Source organism: Eretmochelys imbricata, chromosome 1 (assembly GCF_965152235.1).
Source record: "Eretmochelys imbricata isolate rEreImb1 chromosome 1, rEreImb1.hap1, whole genome shotgun sequence".
In the NCBI taxonomy this organism is placed as follows: Eukaryota; Metazoa; Chordata; order Testudines; family Cheloniidae; genus Eretmochelys; species Eretmochelys imbricata.
The window spans coordinates 321,190,049-321,214,116 of NC_135572.1; the positions used below are offsets into that span (position 1 = coordinate 321,190,049).

Consider the following 24,068-nt stretch of genomic DNA (forward strand, 5'->3'; position numbering starts at 1 on the left):
CCTACTCTTTTCCTCACTCCACGCGTCCCATTTTGGAAGCTGCTTCTCTTCCCCCTATCCCTACAAATCCCTCCATCAGAGAGTTGCCTTTGTTCTGCCCTGTCTCCCTGGATCTTGCTTCATTTGTCACTCTGCTTCACTGGTGTGTTTAAGAACTCTAAACCCTGAGGTGAAACAAAGGCACTTTTTTTTAAAGGACAGCTTGCTCTATTTTACCCTGTGTATAAACCCCTGACACACCCAGTCAAGTAACCAGTCTTAACATAATGTTTCAGGTTATGTATGACATAGAGGAAAAAATTTGGCAGGATCGTGGGAGTAGGGGCATTGAAATTCTTCGTTATGTAATCTATCTAGGTTTCATGCTGTGCTCATCGCCATGGGTATGGAAGCACTTGTGATCCTGTTATTTATTTTTCCCCTTTACACTACCTAACCCTTTTCTGACACCAAATATCCTGCCAGTTAGGTGGTTCAGAACAGCTCCTTAAAAAGGCAGATAGCTCTGCTCCTGTATGGGGAATTTAACCCTTGTGCAGAGGGTCCATGCAAACAGCTTGTGTGCCATTGAACTCTCACACTTTGAACATTATTATCAACCATGGAGGAAGCTTTACCTGTGGCCTCTTAGCCAGCAAGTATCAGAGCTGAGCCCTCCTACAGGAGAGGGGGTATTGGGGATGAAGGGCCTGATGGCTAGAAGTCAAAGTGTGCACAGCACTTCTCAAGATCCAAGCCCTAACTGGAGGATAAGAAATTGGTGGGTATCTTCAAATGCCTGCTTAGGTGGGGAAAGACTCCACAACAGTGAGGTTCAAGCCTACTTTTCGCAGGAATGTATTGTGGAATGATTTCCCTATGTTTGTGTTCTTGAAGGTCCGAGATGGTGCCACACTTATCTTGTCAAAAATAGGAATTTCCCAGCAGCCAGAGGATAATCAGCAAGATGTCCCAGGGGAAAGTAAGTACAATGGGGGTTCTTTATGCCCCCAAAAGGAGTATAAGACAAAATGCACAAATAGACAATATCATCTTCGCCTGATCTTGTCTGATGAGATTGTACCTACAGATGTACAGAAAGGGATTGTTTACTTCCATGCTCCATGACATGATGATTTGTTCATACAACCCAAAATTACACTGGTTTTTTTCACCTCTATATTGCTTTGCAAACTCATGTTAGGTCCCTATCTTCTGCTACCATGGGTTCTTTTCAGAATTACTGCTGCCTGGTTTCTTCCTCACACTGAGTACATGTCAGATAGCTTTTCACCAGTTTAGCTTTGCTTTTTTCCAAGTTGAGTTTCACTTCGCTATTTTCTGCCCACGTTCCTAATTTCTTTTGGTCCTATTTTATTATTCCTATCTCTTCACTGGAGTTTGCAACTCCACCTCATTTTATGTCATTTAAAAATTTCACTATTTTGTTGTTTACTGCCTCTTCCAGATCACTAATGCAGATATTACATAACACTAGTTCTAACATTTCTACCCACTAAACACCTAACTCAATGTATGGCCCTTTGCTTACAGCTGTAAAAGACGGTTTTCATTCCACATGACATTATTCCTATCCAAGCCAATTTGATATGAATTTTCAAGTAAGACTTTGAGACAGTATCAAATGTCTTGCCAAAGTTCATTGTGTTACATTAGCTGTTGTCTGTTTATTTCACTTATTTTGTCATTTTAGTCCCCTTCCCTCCCCACCCAAAAACTCACTGAAGTTTGTCTGGCAACATTGACTTTGTAAACACTCTTTATTGTGCTGGGTCTGTTGTACTTTAAATGTTCAGTGTCTTTTTCCTCCTCTTCCATCATTTCATGAGGGATAAAAGTTAGATTTATGCCATGGTAATTGCCAGGATCATTCTTCCTTCATGTTTTGAACTGATTTGAAATGCTTCTGTGACTGTCATTGCATGCTAAACCCTAGGCTTCAGTTATTAGTTTTCAATCTCTTTAACAGATCTGCTGGAAACAATATAACAGAAATGTCCATCTTTCCAGGGCTGTCAGCTGGTGGCTTTGATGTACATTGATTGTTATTTAATAAAAGTGTGCCAAGCTGTTGTTTTATTCATGTTGAGAGTTGGCTGGGGCTGCAGTCCAGGCGGTGCTACATGCAGTTAGATTTTACTCTCTTCCTTTTGGGACTCCTATTGAAATGTTATTTCAGGGTTCCTAGAAGGCTTTTCCAAGGGTATTAAGTATACTATTGCATTTATTTTTCATTCTTAAGTATGGAGGAATAGATGTTAAGCCTTTCTGGACCTGCGTTCCCCACCTTGCAGTTTGTTTTGGCAAAAGGAAGAAGTATATGATGTTCATTGCGCAAGCCCTAGGCAGAGGAGGATCCCACTTTTTTGCTTTATGGCTATGCCATTACATCCAGCGGTGTTGTGGATGAAGAAGCTTACTTAAAACAAATGGCCCATATTCCATGATTTAACTACTTAATCATACATGTCACTCTGCTTGGTGGAGGAAAGCCGACTTCTCTTGCTGGTGTCTTTGCAGAGAGCTCAGTCATGTGAAGAAGACGCTATAGTGAAATTTTAAATGGTAAAGTACAGGAGGCAACTGTTGTCTTCTTTCCATCCCATGCCCTCTCCCACACAATAAATAGCTTACAGCAGAAACTGGGAAGGCAATATTTCATGGCTCACCAGTGCATTTTCATTAATGCATAGGTCTTCTAGAAATAGCACATGCCAATTTGTTTGGAAAGCTATATAAATGTAACAAAGTCAGGTCAAAGCTACAGCCTACATGGACAATGATTTGTGAGATACTGTGTTGCATAAAAAGGAGAGGAAGGTATGCGGAAGCTTACACACACATTCTCTCACTGTTAGATGATACAGTCAAGGAGCTACGCATCCTGAACACACAAAATGTCCTCCTCCTTTTTATTTGAAAAGGACCAGTTTTCTTTTTAACCAGAATTTCACGTTAACTTAAATATTGCTTTGGAAATCACTGCCAAAGAAATAGGTTTTGCCCAAAATAAAAACATAAAATCATGTCCAAATGTTCTAAAACCTGACATTGCTTCCTTTCTGCTTTCTGCAGCCTTTAAACAAGAGAGATACTAGTTGCTGGTTTTTGTGGTAAATTAAGTGCAGAAGTCTTTCAGCTGAGGAGATAGGATTGCAGCTCCTATCTTGGATCAAAAATGAGAGTGAGTTTGCTTGTATACTAGCTTCTGTTTCTGCTGCACAGAACTAGGTAATTAGGCTAAACTGTCTATCTCTATTCATGACATTCTCTAATTTGAAGTATGAGGCGTGTTGCAGGTCAGAGTTGTTTACAGCCAATCTTTATAGGGCAGCTTGTACAGCACTTGCATGTACTGTGTCTGGCTCAAGCAAATGTAGAGGTTGTGGGTGTACAACAGGAAAAAGGCTAATGTAGTGCCCATTTTTAAAAAAGGGAAGGAGGAGGATCCTGGGAACTACAGGTCAGTCAGCCTCACCTCAGTCCCTGGAAAAATCATGGAGCAGGTCCTCAAGGAATCAATTCTGAGGCACTTAGAGGAGAGGAAAGTGATCAGGAACAGTCAGCATGGATTCACCCAAGGCAAGTCATGCCTGACTAATCTAATTGCCTTCTATGACAAGATAACTGGCTCTGTGGATGAGGGGAAAGCGATGGACGTGTTGTTCCTTGATTTTAGCAAAGCTTTTGACACGGTCTCCCACAGTATTCTTGCCAGCAAGTTAAAGAAGTATGGGCTGGGTGAATGGCCTATAAAGTGGATAGAAAGTTGGCTAGATTGTCGGGCTCAGCGGGTAGTGATCAATGGCTCCACGTCTAGTTGGCAGCCGGTATCAAGTGGAGTGCCCAAGGGTCAGTCCTGGGGCCGGTTTTGTTCAATATCTTCATAAATGATCTGGAGGATGGTGTGGATTGCACCCTCAGCAAGTTTGCAGATGACACTAAACTGGGAGGAGAGGTAGATATGCTGGAGGGTAGGGAGAGGATCCAGAGGGAACAAATTTGAGGATTGGGTCAAAAGAAATCTGATGAGGTTCAACAAGGACAAGTGCAGAGTCCTGCACTTAGGATGGAAGAATCCCATGCACTGCTACAGTCTGGGGACCGAATAGCTAGGCAGCAGTTCTGCAGAAAAGGACCTAGGGGTTACAGTGGACGAGAAGCTGGGTATGAGTCAACAGTGTCCCCTTGTTGCCAAGAAGGCCAATGGCATTTTGGGATGCATACGTAAGGGCATTGCCAGCAGATGGAGGGACGTGATCGTTCCCCTCTATTCGACATTGGTGAGGCCTCACCTGGAGTACTGTGTCCAGTTTTGGGCCCCACGCTACAAGAAGGATGTGTAAAAATTGGAAAGAGTCCAGCGGAGGGCAACAAAAATGATTAGGGGACTGGAACACATGACATATGGAGGAGAGGCTGAGGGAACTGGGATTGTTTAGTCTGCGGAAGAAAAGAATGAGGGGGAATTTGATAGCTGCTTTCAACTACCTGAAAGGGGGTTCCAAAGAGGATGGATCTAGCCTGTTCTCAATGCTAGCTGATGACAGAACAAGGAATAATGGTCTCAAGTTGCAGTGGGGGAGGTTTAGGTTGGATATTAGGAAAAACTTTTTCACTAGGAGGGTGGTGAAACACTGGAATGCGTTACCTAGGGAGGTGGTGGAATCTCCCTCCTTAGATATTTTTAAGGTGAGGCTTGACAAAGCCCTGGCTGGGATGATTTAGTTGGGGACTGGTCCTGCTTTGAGCAGGGGGTTGGACTAGATGACCTCCTGAGGTCCCTTCCAACCCTGATATTCTATGATTCTATGATTAATGGAGTGGATCAGTGAGTTTCTGTGGTCTGCAATGTGCAGGAGGTCAGACTAAAGAATCATAATGGTCCCGTCCAATCTTTAAGTCTATGAGTCTAGTGTAATTAGTCCCTCATGCTCATGAGTATTTAGTGACCTTAAAATTTCACTTTTAAACAGGGAAAGGTAGAAATTTCAGAGGGACAAGAGGGTTTTTAGAGCCTGGAGAGTCAGTTTTGTAAGAGTCATCTCGCTATTGACATCTTGAAACATATTGACCACCTTATTTGCAAAGGCAAGGAGTTGCCTCTTGTTATAATTTCTTTATTCACTTCTTAGTTTATTGTTGGTGAGAACTTAAAAAGCAACTGATATCTCCTGAAAAATCCTCCATTTACGAACCATACTAATATGTTTTGTTGCTCCATATTCTACATTTCTCTTCCTCTTTCATGCAGCTGTCCTTAGCATTGAAGTGGGAACTTTGTATCTTAAAAGTTCATCTGCTTCTCCTGTTCATTTCTGGGAAGACCTGATTTTCCATGAAATATTAATTATTTCATCAGCGACCAATTATGATCTCACTAAATGAAAAGGTATCAAATTCAGTCCTAGTGTAAGCGTAGGTAACCCCAATGAACTCAATGGGGTTGTGCCTGTTTACTCCAAAGCTCATTTTCCTCCTTTACCATTAGGAGGACATAGGGAGGAAACAGAGAAGTATGTGCATTAACCAGGCAGCTGGTTTAGTTAAGGTAGAAAAGGTTGTTTTCACTATAACTACCTATTGTCATCTATTTAGAAGTAAATAACAGGCACTGAAAAAATATCACAATACAGAGACCCACCAGTAATTTTTGCTGCATTCTATGATATTCTGAAAATTCCAAGATGTAGAAAATCATTTGGGCTGTCGATTAATCACAGTTAACTCACGTGATTAACTCAAAAAAATTAATCCGCGGTTAAAAGAATGTATTGTGGTTAATCTCAGTTTTAATTGCACTGTTAAGCAATGGAACACCAATTGAAATGTATTAAATATTTTGGCTGTTTTTCTACATTTTCATATATATTGTATTCTGTGTCATAACTGAAATCAAAGTGTATATTTTTTATTACAAATATTTGCACTGTAAAACTGATAAGGAAAAGAAATCGTATTTTTCAATTCACCTCATACAAGTACTGTAGTGCCACCTCTTTATTGTGAAAATGCAACTTACAAATGTAGATTTTTTTTGTTCCATAACTGCACTCAAAAACAAAACAATGTAAAACTTCAGCGCCTACAAGTCCACTCAGTCCTACTTCTTGTTCAGCCCATTGCTAAGACAAACAAGTTTGTTTACATTTACAGGAGATAATGCTGCCCACTTCTTATTTAGAATCTCACGAGAAAGTGAGAACAGGCATTTGCATGGCTTTTTTGTAGCCAGCATTGCAAGGTATTTATGTGCTAGATACGAATGTTTAGCATATGCCCCTTCATGCTTCGGCCACCATTCCAGAGGACATGCTTCCATGCTGATGATGCTCATTAAAATAATAATTTGTTAATTAAATTTGTGACTGAACTCCTTGGAGGAGAATTGTACGTTCCCTGTTCTGTTTTACCCGTATTCTGCCATATATTTCATGTTATGGCACTCTCGGATGATGTCCCAACACATGATGTTCATTTTAACACTTTCACTGCAGATTTCACAAAATGTAAAGAAGGTACCAATATGTGATTTCTAAAGATAGCTACAGCACTCAAACCAAGGTTTAAGAATCTGAAGTGCCTTCCAAAATCTGAGAGGGATGAGATGTAGAGCGTGCTTTCAGAAGTCTTAAAAGAGCAACACTCTGATGCAGAAACTACAGAACCTGAACCACCAAAAAAAGAATATCAGCCTTCTGCTGGTAGCATCTGACTCAGATAATGAAAATGAACATGCATCGGTCTGCACTGCTTTGGATTGTTATCGAGCAGAACCTTTCATTAGCATGAACGCGTGTCCCCTGGAATGGTGGTTGAAGCATGAAGGGACTTATGAATCTTTAGCGTATCTGGCATGTAAATAACTTGTGACGCCAGCCATAACAGTGCCATGAGAACGCCTGTTCTCACCTTCAAGTGACATTGTAAACAAGAGGCAGGAAGCATTATCTCCTGCAAATGTAAAAAAACTTGTTTGTTTGAGCAATTGGCTGAGCAAGAAGTAGGACTGAGTGGACTTGCAGGCGCTAACATTTTACATTTTTTTTTAATGCAGTTTTTTTGTACATAATTCTACATTTGTAAGTCCAACTTTCACAATAAAGAGATTGCACTACAATACTTGCATTAGGTGAATTGAAAAATACTATTTTCTTTTGTTTTTTTTTACAGTGCAAATACTTGTAATCAAAAATAAATATAAAGTGAGCACTGTACACTTTGTATTCTGCGTTGAATTTAAATCAATATAATTGAAAATGTAGAAACCATCCAAAAATAATTAAATAAATGGTGTTCTATTATTGTATCTCCACCGAAACAATTGCAGCAGTAAAGGTGGGAATGAATACTTTGTCACCCCATTTACCTCAGTGACATGTGAACTTATTACCCCCCAAACCTCTTAAATTCAAAGTCAAATTAAACCCACTTAAATATTAAGGATGGGGGGGGGAATTAAATATAATTAAATGGCAAAAATGATCATAAAGGAACATTGATTGCATAACTAATATCACACAAGAGTATATATGTCCAACAAAAACATTACCTTGGCCAGATTGCACATATGGAACTCTTTCTGCTTATGCGATATTTCAACGTACGTTCCATAAAACATGCCATAAAATTCAGAGTTAGAGTAGCTGTTGGGAAACTTAATTTTGCATTTCCTAATTCTTTTCCACAGTGAATCCTTACAGTTCCATTAAAGTAATAGTATGCATATGTTCTGAAATCCATGGAAGGTTGGAGTAATGCAGTGATGAATCAGGCCTATATGCATAACTGAGCATTTAAAACTACTAAAGTCTTCAGAAATTCAAACTTATGCTTCCCATAAAACCTGCAATTCAGCCCCATTGCACATATTATTTTTCATTACTGTTAAGTTTTATGCCTTAATATAAATAAATGTGTGCAATGTAACTGAGTTATAGCTGCTATGAGAAGGATCATTTTGAATCACATTTATGCATTTAAATTCTCAGGCATAGTGGTGCATTAATAAAGTTTGTTGCACTGAGTTACCACTCTCTTTTTTAAGAAGGAAATTAATTGCACATTTAGATCGTTGACTGTCAATTTGACTTATATCACAAGAAATATTCAGATGCACTGAAATTTTTATTTGAGTATTCTCATAGAATCTCACATTTGAACACAGATAATGCATTTATTCTGTTGTGTACTAATTGAACTAAATTTATATACATTTCCAGTCTTTCAGTATGTGGATCTCCAGATACAACCCTACTGTAATTTGAAAAGATGACTGAACTTGAGTTTCTTTTTTCTTGTGGTTCCCCCTGCATGCAGAAATCCTCCATTCTTCTCTCTTGAGGATAAGGGCTGGCCATGTGCCTTGCGACTTTCAGTTCCTCTTTCACTTTATGTAGAATAGAAGACTTAGCACTTTGATTTGGTTCATATGGAGTACTGTGTGCATTAGGCAGGAGTGAAGTCATCTAAATCCCCTGAATGAGAATGAAGGTAAGTTAACGATATTGCACATGTGGAAGAAAACAAGGTATCTGTGGGATAAATGAGCACAGTCTCTTACAATGTACATATACTATATTTTTTAACATTATTTTATTTATGCTGTTTCTAGGGCATGCACTATTGGAAGATGAAAATAAGATCTGGCATCTAGTTCGACCAGCAGATGAAGTTGATGAAGGCAAATCGAAAAGAGGGAGTGTGAAAGAAAAAGAACGAACCAAAGCTATTACAGAAATCTACCTGACGAGGCTTCTGTCTGTGAAGGTAGGATTTACTATTAAATTATTAGGCAGTTCTTTTAAGGAAGCTGGTTAACTTGCCTTGCGAGGTTCAGATGATTAAAATGCTGAGTTATTGGAGAGACAAAGGTGCGTGAGGCAATATCTTTTATTGGACCAGCTTCTGCTGGTGAGAAAGACACGCTTCTGAGTTTACAAAGAGCTCTCCTTCAGCTCTGGGAAAGGTACCCTGCGGGGAGGGCTACACTTGTAAAAACACTGCATTGTTGGAGCCTCACTAATGCAGCTCTGCCGCTTTAGCACGTTAATGAAGATGCTCTACGCCGACAGGAGAGAGCTCTGCCCTCAGTGTAGTTAAACCCATCTCCCCGAGTGGCAGTAGCAATGTCGATGGAAGAAGCTCTCCTGCCAGCATAGCAGACTACACTGAGGGTTAGGTTGGTTTAACTATGTTGCTCAGGGGTGTGGATTTTTCACAACCCTGAGCAGCATAGTTATGCTGATGTAAGTCTGTAGTATAGACCAGACCTCAGAGTCTCTCAGCTAAATACAAGGTGGAACAGATTGTTTAGCCTACATAGTTAACACATATTTCAAAGGACCATTTAAGATGAAGTGGCCCGTTAACACCCCTCCAGTCATAGTGAGGTAAGGCAGGGATGGGGGGAAAGGCAGTTTGGGGGTAATCTATAACCCACTAGCAACCCCCACCAGCTGCCTTTCCCCCTCTCTCTTCCTGGGCCAGATTCAGTACTGCATACATGGCAAGCCCAGTTATTGCCTCTAATCAGAGAGCAAGTTGGACATAGCTGATAAGAATTTGCTTTGTTACTTGGCTCTGTTTATTGGGTTGATGTGTAAGATTATGCTGTTTTCAAAAACACTATTACAATACTAACATAAGGTGTTCTGGAGTCATAAGATTACAGCTATGACCTACCATAGTTCTCTCTGTATCATAAAGATGACCTACAAAGCAGTTGTTACCAAAGGATTTATCAGGTGATTGTATATGTACAGGAAACTTAAGTTTGCAAATATACTCATATTTTAATACTCTTAGCAACTCGTTTCTCCCTTACCTGCCAAGTCCAGAGTGTGCATTTCTATGTTCCCTGTGCAATAGTTAGGAAATCACACCCCTTTTAAAACAGAACATATCACTATTTTCTTCACCTTCCTTGCTATTTTAGCTATTGGAAAGAACATTATGTGTTGCAGGCGAAATCTGCCTTTGTTGTGGCCTGTCATCATGCGTCCTTGGCATTCTGGGCCAAGGCCTTCAATGATTGTGATCAGAACACAAAGTATTAGTGTAAAGCAGAGAGAAAAATCTAGGATAACGCAACATTTGTACTGCAGGCTCAATTTTAATGTCATTTTCCTTTTTTTAATATACTTTCAGGGTACACTTCAGCAATTTGTAGATAACTTTTTTCACAGTGTACTCAACTCAAATCATGTCGTGCCACCAGCTGTGAAATACTTCTTTGACTTTCTTGATGAGCAAGCAGAAAAACATGAGCTCAAGGATGAAGATACCATTCACATCTGGAAAACAAATAGGTAGGACTCAAAATAGTAATTAGACTGAAAAGAAACAATACTGTAATCACTAACAATGCTGGTACTCTAAATACAGATCTAAGTGGAAAGGAAATAAATTTGTAATTCTGAGAATGGCTTTAATTGAAACAATTATTTACATTGATCAAAGAGGTTACCCATAAGGCTAGAAAATGCAAAAATAGAGCCGAACCTACTGTAAGTGTAACTGTCTGCAAAGCTTCTGTTTTCTTATCTTTTATCTGTCATCTTTCCTTAGTGCACCCAGAGCTGGGGATTTCCTGTAATGCTTCCAGTTGCCAGCAGTGAGAGGCAAAGGGACCTGTGCTAAACTATTAAAATTCACACCCTAACCAGATGATTAAAGGGCATAAAAGTAATACATATGCTCTCTAATTACACTTGTTTTCTCACACCATCTTGGGGAGTTCTGGGAAGTGTAATCATTCTCCTCCTCTCTTTCTATAAAACTAAAAAACGTACATGCTTTTGTTTTTAAGCAGGGAAACCAGACACTAAGTAGTTGTTCATATTAGAGTTTGAATGCATAAATTAGCTAAAATGTACTCAGAAGATCAAATGCAAAGTACGCATTTTAGTTTTCTGGAATCTGGTTCCTGCATTATGTTCATTGTGTAAGAGGGTGTGTTTATGTCTTTGCTTGCTTTGCAGTTTGCCACTTAGATTCTGGGTAAACATATTGAAAAATCCCCATTTTATCTTTGATGTTCATGTTCATGAAGTAGTGGATGCTTCCTTGTCAGTCATTGCACAGACTTTCATGGATGCCTGCACAAGAACAGAGCACAAATTAAGCAGAGTAAGTGATTTACATTCTACACCATGGCTATGTTCATGCTTGACAGACAACATGCATACTCCTGGAAGATTCTGGATAGATCTTTTTTTTATTTTTAACCCCTTAAATTTATCATTCAGTCAGTATCTGGCCATTTAATAGATTTGGTGAAAGTTTGTAGCTTACCTTGCCCAATGACATTTACAGTGTGAATAAGATCACAATGTTGTTCACCAAAGTTTTTCGAGAAATCTAATTTAGGAACCATTTTCTTCAGGTTTTCCATAATTCAAAAAGATTTTGTATCAATTGTATAAATATATTTTTTAAAACTCAACAATAATGTCTTATGAAAACCTTAATTCTTTTCATGACATAAATATTCCCATCCATAAGATGAGGGTAAATGGTTTAAGTATGAATAATATCCAAAAGAAGTTAAAAAATGCATGAACATATACTTATAAGTGTATAAAGGGATGAGCCTTGTATAAGGTATATTCTATTGTATTATGTAAAGGCTGCAAGTTTGTCACAGAGGTCGTGGAAGTGACGTATTTCATGATTTCTGCAACGGCCACTGCTTAGGCAGCCCCTGCGCCAGGCGCACCGGCCGCTGCTGGGGCAGTCTCGGGCCCCCAATGCCCTCCCTCAGCAGCAGAGTTTGGGTGTGGGAGGAGGTAAGGGGTTGGGGCATGGGACAGGGTGACGCGAGCTCTGGGTGGCGCTAACCTGGGGGGCTCCCCAGAAGCAGCGACATCCCCCTCTCTCAGCTGCTAGGCGGAGGCGTGGCCAGGCAGCTCTGCATGCTGCCTCCACCCAGAGCACTGGTTTTGGATTGGGAGCTGTGGGGGCAGTGCCTGCAGGCGGAGGCAGCGCGCAGACATCCCCTGAATGAGGGGGATGTCACCACTTCTGGGGAGCCCCCCAGGTAAGCACCACCCAGAGCCTGCCTCACCCCATCCCATGCCACAGTCCCCTTCCCCTTCCCACACCAAAACTCTGCTGCTGCTCGGGGGGTGGAGGAGGCACGGAGCCAGGTAGGGAGGACCAGCGGGGGTCTTGGGCTGAGCGCCACCGCTCACACCCCCCCAGCAGCAGCAGAGGTCCCGGGCCATGCACTGCCACCCTCCCTCCCCACCCACCCAAGCAGCCAGGCCACCCTTCCCCAGTACCCGCAGGGGCCCCGGGCAGCCCCCCGCCCGACAGGTTTTATTCACTGGTATTTTTAATAAGTCATGGACAGGTCACAGGCTGTGAATTTTTATTTACTGCCCGGGACCTGTCCATGACTTTTACTAAAAATACCTGCGACTAAAACATAGCCTTAATTACGTACGTTAACACTAAACCTGGAGGATAGGGTCTTCCTAGGTAATCAAAATATCCCTGTTATATATTTTCCAGGATTCTCCAAGTAACAAATTACTTTATGCAAAAGAGATCTCTAACTATAAGAAAATGGTGGAAGAGTAAGTATATAGAGAAGTTTTTTTTTGTTTATTCTTGGTCACTTGGTTTACGCTTCTGGATACTAGCATAGCAGCAGTATTACCCATGGAAATATTAATGTTGGAGGGAAGAGGCCTAAATTTCAACCACTGAAAATAGATAAATAAAATACCCTTTGAAAAAGTTAGAATCATGGTATTTGTCCCCGAGGCTGTGTGGTAAATGTTGAAATGAAACATGATTGTGACCGTATGTATGTGTTCATAAGTTATTGGCAACACTTAATTTTAAATTACCTGAAAAAGAGACAGCCAAAATGTGTAATTTCCCAGGGGCTCCCATTTTGCCAACACAATCTGTCTGATTGTTCAGATTTCCACAACTGGCTAGGGTTAGACCCTAAAATCTTTTTCAACAAAAATATATCTTCCCCCTTTTATTTTCTGATCTTAGGTAATACGTTTCCTTAGTTTCAAAAAGGTGAGATCTATATGAATAAAAAGAGCATTAAGAGTCGCATTAGCCATGGTAAAGAGTTTGAGCCTAGGTCTTCAAAAGTTTCAAGGCATAAGATAACTACCAGATGCCAGAAATTTCTTCCTATGGCAGGGCATTGCACAGTAGGGTACAACGTGTTTTGTGATGTGCACCGTCCTCTAATCCATTAGGCACAAATGACCAGGGGGAGACAGGATAGCTAAATGGACCATTGGTCTGTCGTGGTAGAGCAACTACTATATTATTATTTGGAAACCTGTTTAAATTAATCGCAAAATCAAACTAGAGTATTACTGTTAAACTGCTAGTGCAGTTCATGGTGTTTAAAGCCGGGGAGCAATCAGAATCTTCCTAAGGAGGGGACCCAGAGTTCTCTCTCCTCTGCCCTGCACCCAAGCTCTCTCCCTTGCCTCCACAGCTGCTACCTCTATACCCAGACCCACACTTTCCCCCGGCACCCAGGGGTACACACACTCCCCTCCTTCTGCCCCACATCCAGCCCCACACTCTTCCCTCCACATTGTCTCTGCCCCAAATCTAACCCTGAGCTCTTACCTAGAGAGGCAGTCAGGCTGAAGAGCATCATCTCCACCAGGGTGAAATGGGGTGTGGGGCTCCCAGACCTCTTCCTTCTGTCTCGTCGCCTCCCCAGCAAACACCAAACCTGGATCTAATCCCTTTGCCCTCCTGGGAACTGGGGGTTCCCAATGCCCCCTGCTCCACTTTTCACTGGGAGCTGGGGGTGCCTGGTGACCATGGGCACTGGAAGGACTATGAAGGTGCCAAGGCCAAGCAAGTGCACAGGGTTATAGCACCTCATCATGATGGAGGGGCAACAGGGCAAATTTCCAGCTCCAGTGTGGGCCTAGGTCCCCTGCCTCCCTCTACTTCCCCGTTGTGCCCAGTTGAAAGTTTATGTTAATTCATTGCAGTTACTACAAAGGTATTCGTCAGATGGTGCAAGTGAGTGACCAGGACATGAATACTCATTTAGCAGAGATTTCCAGGGTAAGTGTGAAACAAGCATTCTCGTCCTGAAAATACTAGTTTTCATTGTCTTCTCTGCATAGGGTCACAGTGTCCACTAACATCTGATGAATAATGCCACACTGAAATACTCCTGGTTAGACATAATATATTGTGCTTTTGAAATGTTGATTTATAAGAATATGATACGAATAGTAACTGTCTCAAACACATTTTAACTGACCCAGAGGAGTGTTTGGTTTTTCATGCTTATTGTGGGGAAAAGTTAGCGCTGTTGAACAGTTTTTCATTCTGCATTTCCTACGGATTGGTTTTGTTTACCATGTTGGAGAGATTGATGGCTAACACAGTGATTGTGAGTTCACTGTGCAATGCCACAGCAAAATTGAAAGATCCCAGAAATGAACTGGCCTTTTTATGTGTAGGGATTTCTTGCAAGGCAAGAGAGGCTTATGTTACTAATTTTTGTTACATTGACGTGGAGTAATCCATTGCTAAGGTTAAGATTTTGTCGTGGTCACTTTTAGTAAAAGTCACGGACAGGTTGTGGGCAATGAACAAAAGTCACGGGAGTCCTGACCTGTCTGTGACTTTTACTAAAAATAACAGGGAGTTGGGGAGAGCTGGGAGGTTGGGGGTGAATGACACCTGGATCCTCATGGAGGGGACTGACAGCCCCAGCCCCATTGCCAGCCGAAGCCATGGGTGATCAGCACAGGGGGATGGGCACACGGTTCCAGCCCTGGCCAAAGACGCAGGGGGTGCACAGCCCCAACTCTGACCCTGGCCAAAGCAGAGGGCGGAGGACAAATTATTTAGATTGTCCCCAAACAAAATTTTTACAGAATTTTTGTTCTGTGGGGAATTTTGAATTTTTTGTTTTTTGTTTTGTTCCAAATTGGAATGACAGCAAAATTCAAAAGACTTTGACTAGACCTAGAAATAATTTATAAGGGACACTAGTATAAAATCAAAAAAGAACTGGTATGGTTCTCCACTTTCCTGCACCTTGGGTAGTCATTTACACTGGTAGCAGCATTCCTCTGCATTTCCTTTGCACAGGTGTATATGACTATAGTGGGGTACAATGGCAATGGAGAATCAAGCCCAGTGTGTCTAGGTGACAGAGTTTCTTTTGGTTATGACCTGTTCTTTAATGGAGTTCAAGGTTTTATATTTTTAAGAAAAGACATACTGTAAAATTCTCCCTGATAATACGGCTACGAGTCTGTCACAGAGGTCACGGATTCCGTGACTTCAGGTGACCTCCGTGACTTCAGCCCTGGCCAGCGGGACTCTGGGCTTCCATGATTTATTGTTTATTGCCTGCAGTCTGTCCCTGACTTTAATAAAAATACCCGTGACAAAATCTTAGCCTTAATGATGATTTAGAAGCCCTCCTACCACTGTTATGATTTGATGACTTTCACCTTTGCTATAGCTTAAGTGTGAATTGTTTCAAACAGTTAAAAAGCTTGAAAGAAAAGGATTTCATATGTATGTGGCACTGACAGAACCAATCTGAAGTACCTTGAACACTATGCAGATTTTAACTGTGTTTCACCAATGCGTGTCCATATAGTTGGTAGATGTGTCTGAGCCTAAATCTGTCGTTTGACTAATACTGTAACTCAAAATATTTTTCCACTTCCTTTATTTGGGAGAGTTGTGTGCTGGCTGGAAAGGCTGCAGCAGGAAAATCTTGACATGTGAATGCTGAAAGTCATCAAACAAGATTTCTAATCCTCCCTACCTCTTCCAACCCCATCCAGTCACCTATCTAATGTTTTAAGATCCAAAGCTAGAGTCCGCAAAAAGAATTATACTGTCCCTGGTATTTGTGTGTGTTTGGTTATGATTGTTAAACAGCCAAGACCGTATTTTGACATTTTTTTTCTTTTAAATTACTAGGCACACACAGATTCTTTAAATACACTTGTGGCTCTACACCAGCTCTACCAGTATACTAACAAATACTACGATGAGGTAAGTTCCTTATTTGAATAATATAAATATTTAATATGCTGAGAGACTAGTCGTGTAAGCCAAATAATTGATTTGAGAACCCTCAGGGTGTGTCTACGCTGCAGTTAGATACTCACAGGTGGCCCGTGCCAGCTGACTCAGGCTAAGGGGCTTTTCCGCTATGGTGTAGACATTTGGGCTTGGACTGCAGCCTGAACTGTGGGACCCTCCCACCTCGCAGAGTCCTAGAGCCCAGGCACCAGCCCAAGCCCAAATGTCTCCACTGCAATTAGACAGCCTCTTAGCCCAGGCCTGAATCAGCTGGCATGCCAAGTGCAGGTTTTTAGTTGCAGTGCAGACATACTCTCAGATAACCAAGTAAGGGCAGTGCTAAACAATGAACCCACAACTTACTTCTCTTTTCAGTTGCACTAATGACCTGGCAGTTTCAATGGTCAAAAGTGCATTGTTGTAAGTGAACTCTTGGATTATCAAATACTATTTTTTCCCAATGATGTATTTTTAACGAACAGTATCATTTACCCTTCAATGCTCTTCCCATCCTATTTGCACCCTAACAATGCCAACAGGAAAAGAGCAATTGTAGGAGATACACTGTGTGTCAAACCCCAGTAATTTATATTAGGAATGGTTCATTAAATTGCCTGTAGAGAGGGAAGAGTGCCTTTTTTATTAGTTAAATTCTACTTGCAACTTACATGCATGCTACAATCTGTGTTATGTCATTGCAAACAAAGTGCCTTACCAAGGTAAACTTCGGTAGAATAGCTCTTGACTGTGGGCTGATTAAAAAGCAGGCTCATGAATTCTATCCAAAATTTGACTTGGATCCTAGAAGCCTTATGGAGGAGAAAAAAAAACACACTAGGATGTAGATGGCCCCACGGGCTCTAAGTTTTACTGTGAGAACAAAAAAGGAGAAAGAAATTTCCATTCAAGTGTTTCCATGGGGATGAATGTCTCTGAAAAGTCTTGGAATTAAATTAAAGCCAATAAGAACAGATGCTGAATCTGAAAGGAACTCTGCACATGTGATCTCTCTAGTCCATTTGCCCCACACCAAAGTGCAGTTTTGGGGTTCACTAACGCTTAGCATTAAAGGCAACAGGCCTCATCCTCAGCTGCGCTGTGGCTGCTTTACACAGCAGAACCAGCCTAAAGCAGCTTTAAAATTGGCATAGCCAGACATGGAAGGGTTAATTCAGTATACAGGGATCCCCCAGTGGTATAGAACCAATGTAGCACTTCCTGTGCCAGCCCCAGGGGTGTGACTGGGGTATGTAGAATGGTCAAGGACAAGATGGCTCAGCTCGTGGCAATGCCCCGCCACTGGTAACCCTTGTAATTTAGAGCAGCCTTTGATGTTACACCAGTTGAGTGGCCTGGTATACAGAAAGCCCAGGATTAAGAAGTACAAAAGAAGCTTAAAGCAACCTTTTTCTTGCCCCATATCTCCACTCCTAAATTGCAGTCTCCACTTATGCATGGGCTGCAGCTGAAGATTAGGCCCAGGGTGTTTTTAATGGTGTTACTGGCTTTCCTCAATTGAAGGCCAGCAAAAATGCTAAACATCTTAAACAGTTTTGCTGTAGAACAGCAGCTCTGAGAATTTCCTTTTGGGTAGAACTGCACAGAAGCAGCACTTCTATGGTACCATGGGTATCCTATCAGAGAACCATGTTGACAACCTGCCCACAGCAAATTTGCATAAAACAAAGCAAATTTAATTTGTGTGAAAAATTTAAATTGCAGTATTTTGTAGCTGCCCTCATCCTTTACACTGAAACTACCATTGCCAGTATGCAGTGCACTGTGTTGATTTGTGCGGTGTGTGACATTGACTAAGTGGGCACATTATAATTGTTGATAAATATATGAAGAGTGTGTTCACCAAGGAGATTTAGCCAGGAGAAAGGAGCTAAAACTCGATGGAAATTTATTAATTTAAAGGAAAGATGTCCACTTAAATTTGGCTGAATTTAAATTTTGTAATAAGTGTCTCTAAAATCTAAATCTCAGAAATGTTTCCACATTAAAACAAAATGTTTAAGATGTTTAAAAAACAATTGTTTTTAAACAAGTCTGCTGTAGTGTTTGGAACCTAAACATTGCAAGGAACACTGAAGTCCCTGAAAGAGAAACTATTAACAAGAGTGATACTGACTCGCTGATTTTTTATTATCTAAGCTGAAAGAAGGACAAAATGTAAATAAAAAGCATAAATAGTGACAAGGACACTTTATTTTTAAAGTTCTTGCACTTCTAATAAATTGGCATTTAAACATAAGTAAAGTCCTTTCTGTTTTTGTCTGTTTATAGCTTATAACTTGTGTTCAGAAGGTAATTTTTTGAAAAGAAACATTTTTACTATATGTCATTACCCCTCCTAAACTATTAGATTGCGGGGTAGTTTCCAAAAGAATGTGGTGAAAAATTTTAAATTTGACATTAAAAGCCCTAGGAAATGTATTTTAGGAACAGCCCTTTTACAGCAAGTGGAATAGATTAAATGACCTATTTGCCTCTGCCATCTTAAGCTTTTATAATTAGTCTCTTTGGGTTGTACCTTGGCATGTATTCTGCATATCATAGACCACGTTGTAGAATGCCACTCTTTGGCCATCTCCATGCTATTTAGACTATAAGACATTGAACAAGATTCTCAGCTATATCCAGAAAAAGCCATAAAAGAGCTGCATACAGCTCCCGGACTTGGTGACCAGTTCTGTAGTGGTTCTTTTTTAAATTCAGAACAGCCTTGGAGTTTCTCTAATCTGTGCTGGCTGGCTGTGGCCACCATGAGCCATCCTGTAGTCAGTAATAGCTGGAGTGCAGTGCACAACTCTCAGGGGTGGAGGTTGATTAATATTTGTAAAGGACTTTGCAAGCCTAGGATGAAAGGTGCAACAGAAGTAAAAGTTGTTATTGGAATAAATAATAATTATTAAACAAATGCTCCGTTGTTTATAGGTAGTATATTAAAAATCTAAAATTTTACTTCTTAAAGTCATTCCGATACCACAGTGATGGGAGATATTATAAAAACCTATATAGATAAAAGGCTGGAGACAGAATCTTCACTGGAAGAATGGAGCAGAGGGGCACAATGAAGGAAAATTATTTAGTACGTGCATACACTCTGAAAACCAAAGTAGTGTTAAACACTTGATGTAGCAACCTTGATGCCAACTGTCTCGTTCTGAGCATTCTGTTTCTGTTTCTTCCAGATCATAAATGCACTTGAAGAGGACCCAGCTGCACAAAAAATGCAGCTTGCCTTCCGTTTACAGCAGATAGCAGCTGCATTAGAGAATAAAGTGACTGACCTTTGATTAGAAAGCCACAATAAAGAAATCTGATCTGAAGATGTTTAAATTCATTCTTCCTGTTAAGGAAATAGTGTTCTATTTTTTAATGTATAATTACAACTTTAAATGAAAGATTTCCATGTTTTTGATAGCAGAGCTGTAATGTAAAGAATTTTTACTGTAAATTATGCTTCTAATTAAAATCTGTGTTGTGTGTAAATGAATCATCTGTGGGGAAGAGAATTGTTGGGGGGAGAATTATAGTTCATTTAATCAAATAGTACAATCTGAAACATCAGCATTTTTAGAATCATTATGCAAGTAAATTCAATACTATAGCATCCTTTATATTTTAAGCAATATTTGTACTCGGAAAAATGGTAGCATATTTGAAGAAACAGATGCAATATCCCCTCTTATGTTGATAACTGGAAATTAATTTCCTAATAGCCCTGAAATCACTGGCTATATTATTCTCATAATGAACATAGTAAATGACATGTCTGCTGTGATTTTGCTTTAAGATCTTGGGATGGGCTTTGGTACCGTACACTATTTCTCAGTAAATTAACTACTCCTGGCCATGACAATGCGTGATATTATACCCACCACACTTGATTGTGATGGGAGTAATTTAGTTATGTCACCCCTGTGGAAAGGTTCTGATGATAACTTCTAATTTGATTCAGAAATCACTACAAAGGAAATTCGCCTTTAAAACTTTACAACCTTTTATTTTTATTGTGAGTTTTACAATGTATGCTAATGTGCCTTACTTGTATTAATTCTGTGAATCTGATGAACAGTTTTGTAAAGAGAAGCAGATCAGAAAAAATATTTATGTGCTATTGAATGACTTTTTTTTGTGAAAAACATGACCAGCAGAATGCCTGTAATTAATTGCTTGCCAAGACTGTGCTGTTTAACATGATTGTTATGTATAATATCTTGTATCAGAATGGTTCTGGGTTTTTTTATTTGAATCTTGGAACTGTCCTAGAAAAACTACCACTTGTTTTTTTTTTTATTGTACTTGTGATGTAAAATACTAGTAGTGATACTAGAAAAATCTTATATCCATATAGCTAAATACCACTCAATCAAGCCTTGGAATGCTGCATTTGATCGAATATACATCATAACCAATAGCAGTGAAAATTAAAATTACTTGTCAAAAAGTGTATTTACAATATAAGTTCTGTACAAATTTGAAAAGCCAGGTACGTTTTTTTCAATTGCTGTATTGCACATCGGAGAACTTTGTTTCATTCTTTTCTCACAGGTTTTTGGCAGTTCAAGTAGCATTTGAATGTAGTGCTGCCATGTGCACTAATTCCCTTTCATTATTGCTTTTTTGCCTGCTGAGCACTTGAACTCTGCTGATTCTTGGCAAGATGCTGCAGTTTCTGCTGCCATCTCTCCCTTCCCTGTTTTCTGTCCTACAGTGAGTTTAACTTTTGCTGATTTTTATCCTTTTTGAAAATAGCCTCCAACGTGTGAATTGAATGGCCTTCCCCTAAATTTCTAAAAGTCAAAGGTCTCATCACAGGGTCACTCTCCCATCCCAATCCAGTTCTTTAAAAAAAAAAGAAAAAAAAACTTCTTTGCATCCATGTATAGGCATTACTCAGCATGGCTGGGACATAATTTATTTTCCATTTTTTTAGGACTGAGGTACATAAGAATGCTGCATCAAAGACATTGTGCCTGCTACTCCCTGATCAGCAAAGGCATCCATCATATTTTCATTGCTAATATGTTTCTTTTGTCATTATTTGTAAATCCTGTTCATTGTAAATCAAATACAATGTGTTTTTTTTCCATTAAGTGTCACAGGATCTTTACTGAATCAAGGTTGGGATTTGGGGGAAGAAGGGAAGGAATTTAAAGTAATGTAGATGCTTCCTCTAAAGGGTGATAGTACATACAGCACAATCTCTTATGGTTGGTAATGAAGGGTACAATGTATTCTGCAGTTGGCGGTCATTTGCTCAGAAAATGAGCACTCTTGAAAAAAGTGTAGTGCAGAATCCCACAGTGAAATCCCACAAGATGCACACATTTTTAGGGATTTGAAAGTAAACTTGAAAACGGTGTTGAGCCAGTTTATATAAATTGGCAAGTGCTGCTAAGTAACTTGGCTGTGCTCAAGGAATCTGAAAGTGTTCTCTCTCCTTACCCTCCAATTAGGTGACGATGCAGAGCAGCTGTCCATCAGCTATGGTGGGCTGTAGTAGTAACCAAGGTTGCATGACCTCCCTTCCATGTGGGATTTAGATATGTAGATCTGTATAGTAGTGGATCCATTGGCCACTTCCGCAAATCATCTTTGTCATTCACAGATTATAGATTCCAAGGCCAGAGGGGACCACTGTGACCATCTAATCTGACCTCCTGTATATCACAGGCCATAGAATTTCCCCAAAATAATTTTTAAAGCAGATCTTTTAGAAAAACATCCAACCTTGATTTAAAAATTGCAAGTGATGGAGAATCTACCATGACCCTTGGTAAATTGTTCCACTGATCGATTACCCTCACTGTTAAAAATTTATACCTTATTTACAGTCTGAATTTGTCTAGCTTCAACTTCCAGCCGGGATCTTGTTATACCTTTGTCTGCTAGACTGAAGATATTATCAAATATTCATTCCCCATTTATGTACTTACAGACTGTAATCAAGTCACTCCTTAACCTTCTCTTTGGTAAACCAATAGATTTAACTCCATGAGTCTATCACTGTATCATTTTTGTGGCTTTTTTCTGAACCCTTTCCAATTTATCAATTTATCCATTTTGAATTCTGGACACAGTATTCCAGCAGTGGTTGCACCAGTATCAGAAAAAAGAGTTAAAACCTTCCTACTCCTACTCAAGATTCCCCTGTTTATGCATCCAAGGACCACATTAGCCTTTTGGCCACAGCATTGCACTGAGAGCTGATGTTCAGCTGATTCTTTGCACAACCAGCAAATCTTTTTCAGAGTCACTGCTTCCCAGGATAGAGACCCCCATCCTGTAAACATGGCTACGTCTTGTGTTCCTAGATGTCTACGTTTACATTTAGCTATATTAAAATGCATATTGTTTGCCCATAGCTTACCAAGAGATCTAGATGACTGCATCAGTGACCTGCCCTCTTCATTATTTACCACTCCCCCAATTTTTGTCATCTGCAAACTGTATCAGTGATGATTTTGTTTTCTTTCAAGTCATTGATAAAAATGTTAAATAACATAGTATCAAGACCCAATCCTTGAAGAATCCCTCTGGAAAGCTCACTCATTCAATGATGACTCCCTGTTTACAATTACATTTTGAGATGTATCTGTTAGCCAGCTTGTAATCCACTTAATGTGTGCCATGTTAATTTTAGATCATTCTAATTTTTAATCAAATTGTCATGCCATACTGAGTCAAACATCTTACAGAAGTCTATTATATCAACTCTATTCCCTTTATCAACCAAACTTGTAATCTCATTTAAAAAAGAATCCGTTTGATGGGATCTATTTTTCATAAACCCATGTTGATTGACATTAATTTTATTACCTTCCTTTAATTCTTTATTAATTGAGTCTGGTATAAGCTGCTCCATTATCTTGACTGAGATTGATGTCAGACAGACAGGCATATAATTACCTGGGTCATCCCATTTACCTTTTTTAAATATTGTCTCAACATTAGCTTTCTTCCAGTCTTCTGAAACTTCCCCATTGTTCCAAGACTTATTGAAAATCCCTATTAATGGTTCAGTGAGCTCCTCAGGCAGCTCTTCCTCCCTCCCTATAGGGATTTTCCGGTTTCCAAGCATTCCAGCACCATTTACCAGAAATGTGGAGACAAAGAACAGTGAGTCAATGCAGGGTACAAAACAAACTCCACCCACGAGCTCTTAATTCTTTTATTTTTGTCTCTTCTCTTCTCCTAGCTCTTTGAATCCAGATCTCTTTTTTGCTTCTGGTAACTTCCAAAAAGGGTTATGAAATAAGATCAAGAAGAGGTACAAAGAACAGGAAAGACTGTCAGAAAAGGCCATGACTAAGCACCATCTGGTGACCTTCCACTGGTGGTTCAGGTTTCAGTGCCTAAAGAATCTCTGAGAGCATCCTCCCAGGGTTCCTGCACCAGCTGTGCCACCTGCCAACAGGAAGATTTTTGGAGGGAGACCTTCAGGGAATTGTTGTGATAATTGGGCCTACGAATGTACCCTATGTGTGGGTACAACTGAAAAGTGAGTAAACATTTATCAAGTGTCACAGTAAGCTATAACATTAAATGTTGATGAGAAAAGGTGCAAAAGGGAAATAGACTGAATTAGTCCAAACAAAAAGGCCAACTGATACAATTCAAGGGCTGTATTAAGATCATGCCTGGGAAACAAGAAAAATGTGGGACCAGGTATATTTGGAAACTAGGCCTAACTGGTGAACAAAATAATGAAGGGATGGGCTATTCTGCCCATTACTCTCTTCTGGGGTTCTCAACAAGACTTTGGGGTGTGGGGACAATTAGTAGATGCTAGCTGGTTAGAGAAGGAGAGGGAAGGAGTGAGTTTTACTATCAGGACTACCACCCCTGCTGCCTCCTGGGACCCTGGGATTTCCCATACTACCATCAGACCTTCTACATCCTGATGCTGAGAGGTGTCCTGACCAGACTCGGCCAGGGAGAGAGACCCAGGTGACATCACCACCTCCACCAGCTTTGGCTAACTCCTGAACACC

At 40.2% G+C, this 24,068-nt stretch overlaps 1 protein-coding gene across 1 annotated transcript in view; it reads left to right on the top strand.

The window, feature by feature from the left end:
* Positions 1-21,141, top strand: part of PLXNB2 (plexin B2) — a 237,407-nt gene extending 216,266 nt beyond the window's left edge. The window contains exons 30-37 of the mRNA XM_077834580.1: positions 877-961; positions 8,615-8,769; positions 10,150-10,310; positions 10,983-11,130; positions 12,517-12,581; positions 13,992-14,067; positions 15,958-16,032; positions 19,260-21,141. Coding sequence (XP_077690706.1) covers positions 877-961; positions 8,615-8,769; positions 10,150-10,310; positions 10,983-11,130; positions 12,517-12,581; positions 13,992-14,067; positions 15,958-16,032; positions 19,260-19,364 — 870 coding nt within the window. The 3' untranslated portion in view covers positions 19,365-21,141. The remainder of the gene's footprint in view (positions 1-876; positions 962-8,614; positions 8,770-10,149; positions 10,311-10,982; positions 11,131-12,516; positions 12,582-13,991; positions 14,068-15,957; positions 16,033-19,259) is intronic.
* Positions 21,142-24,068: the final 2,927 nt, after the last annotated feature.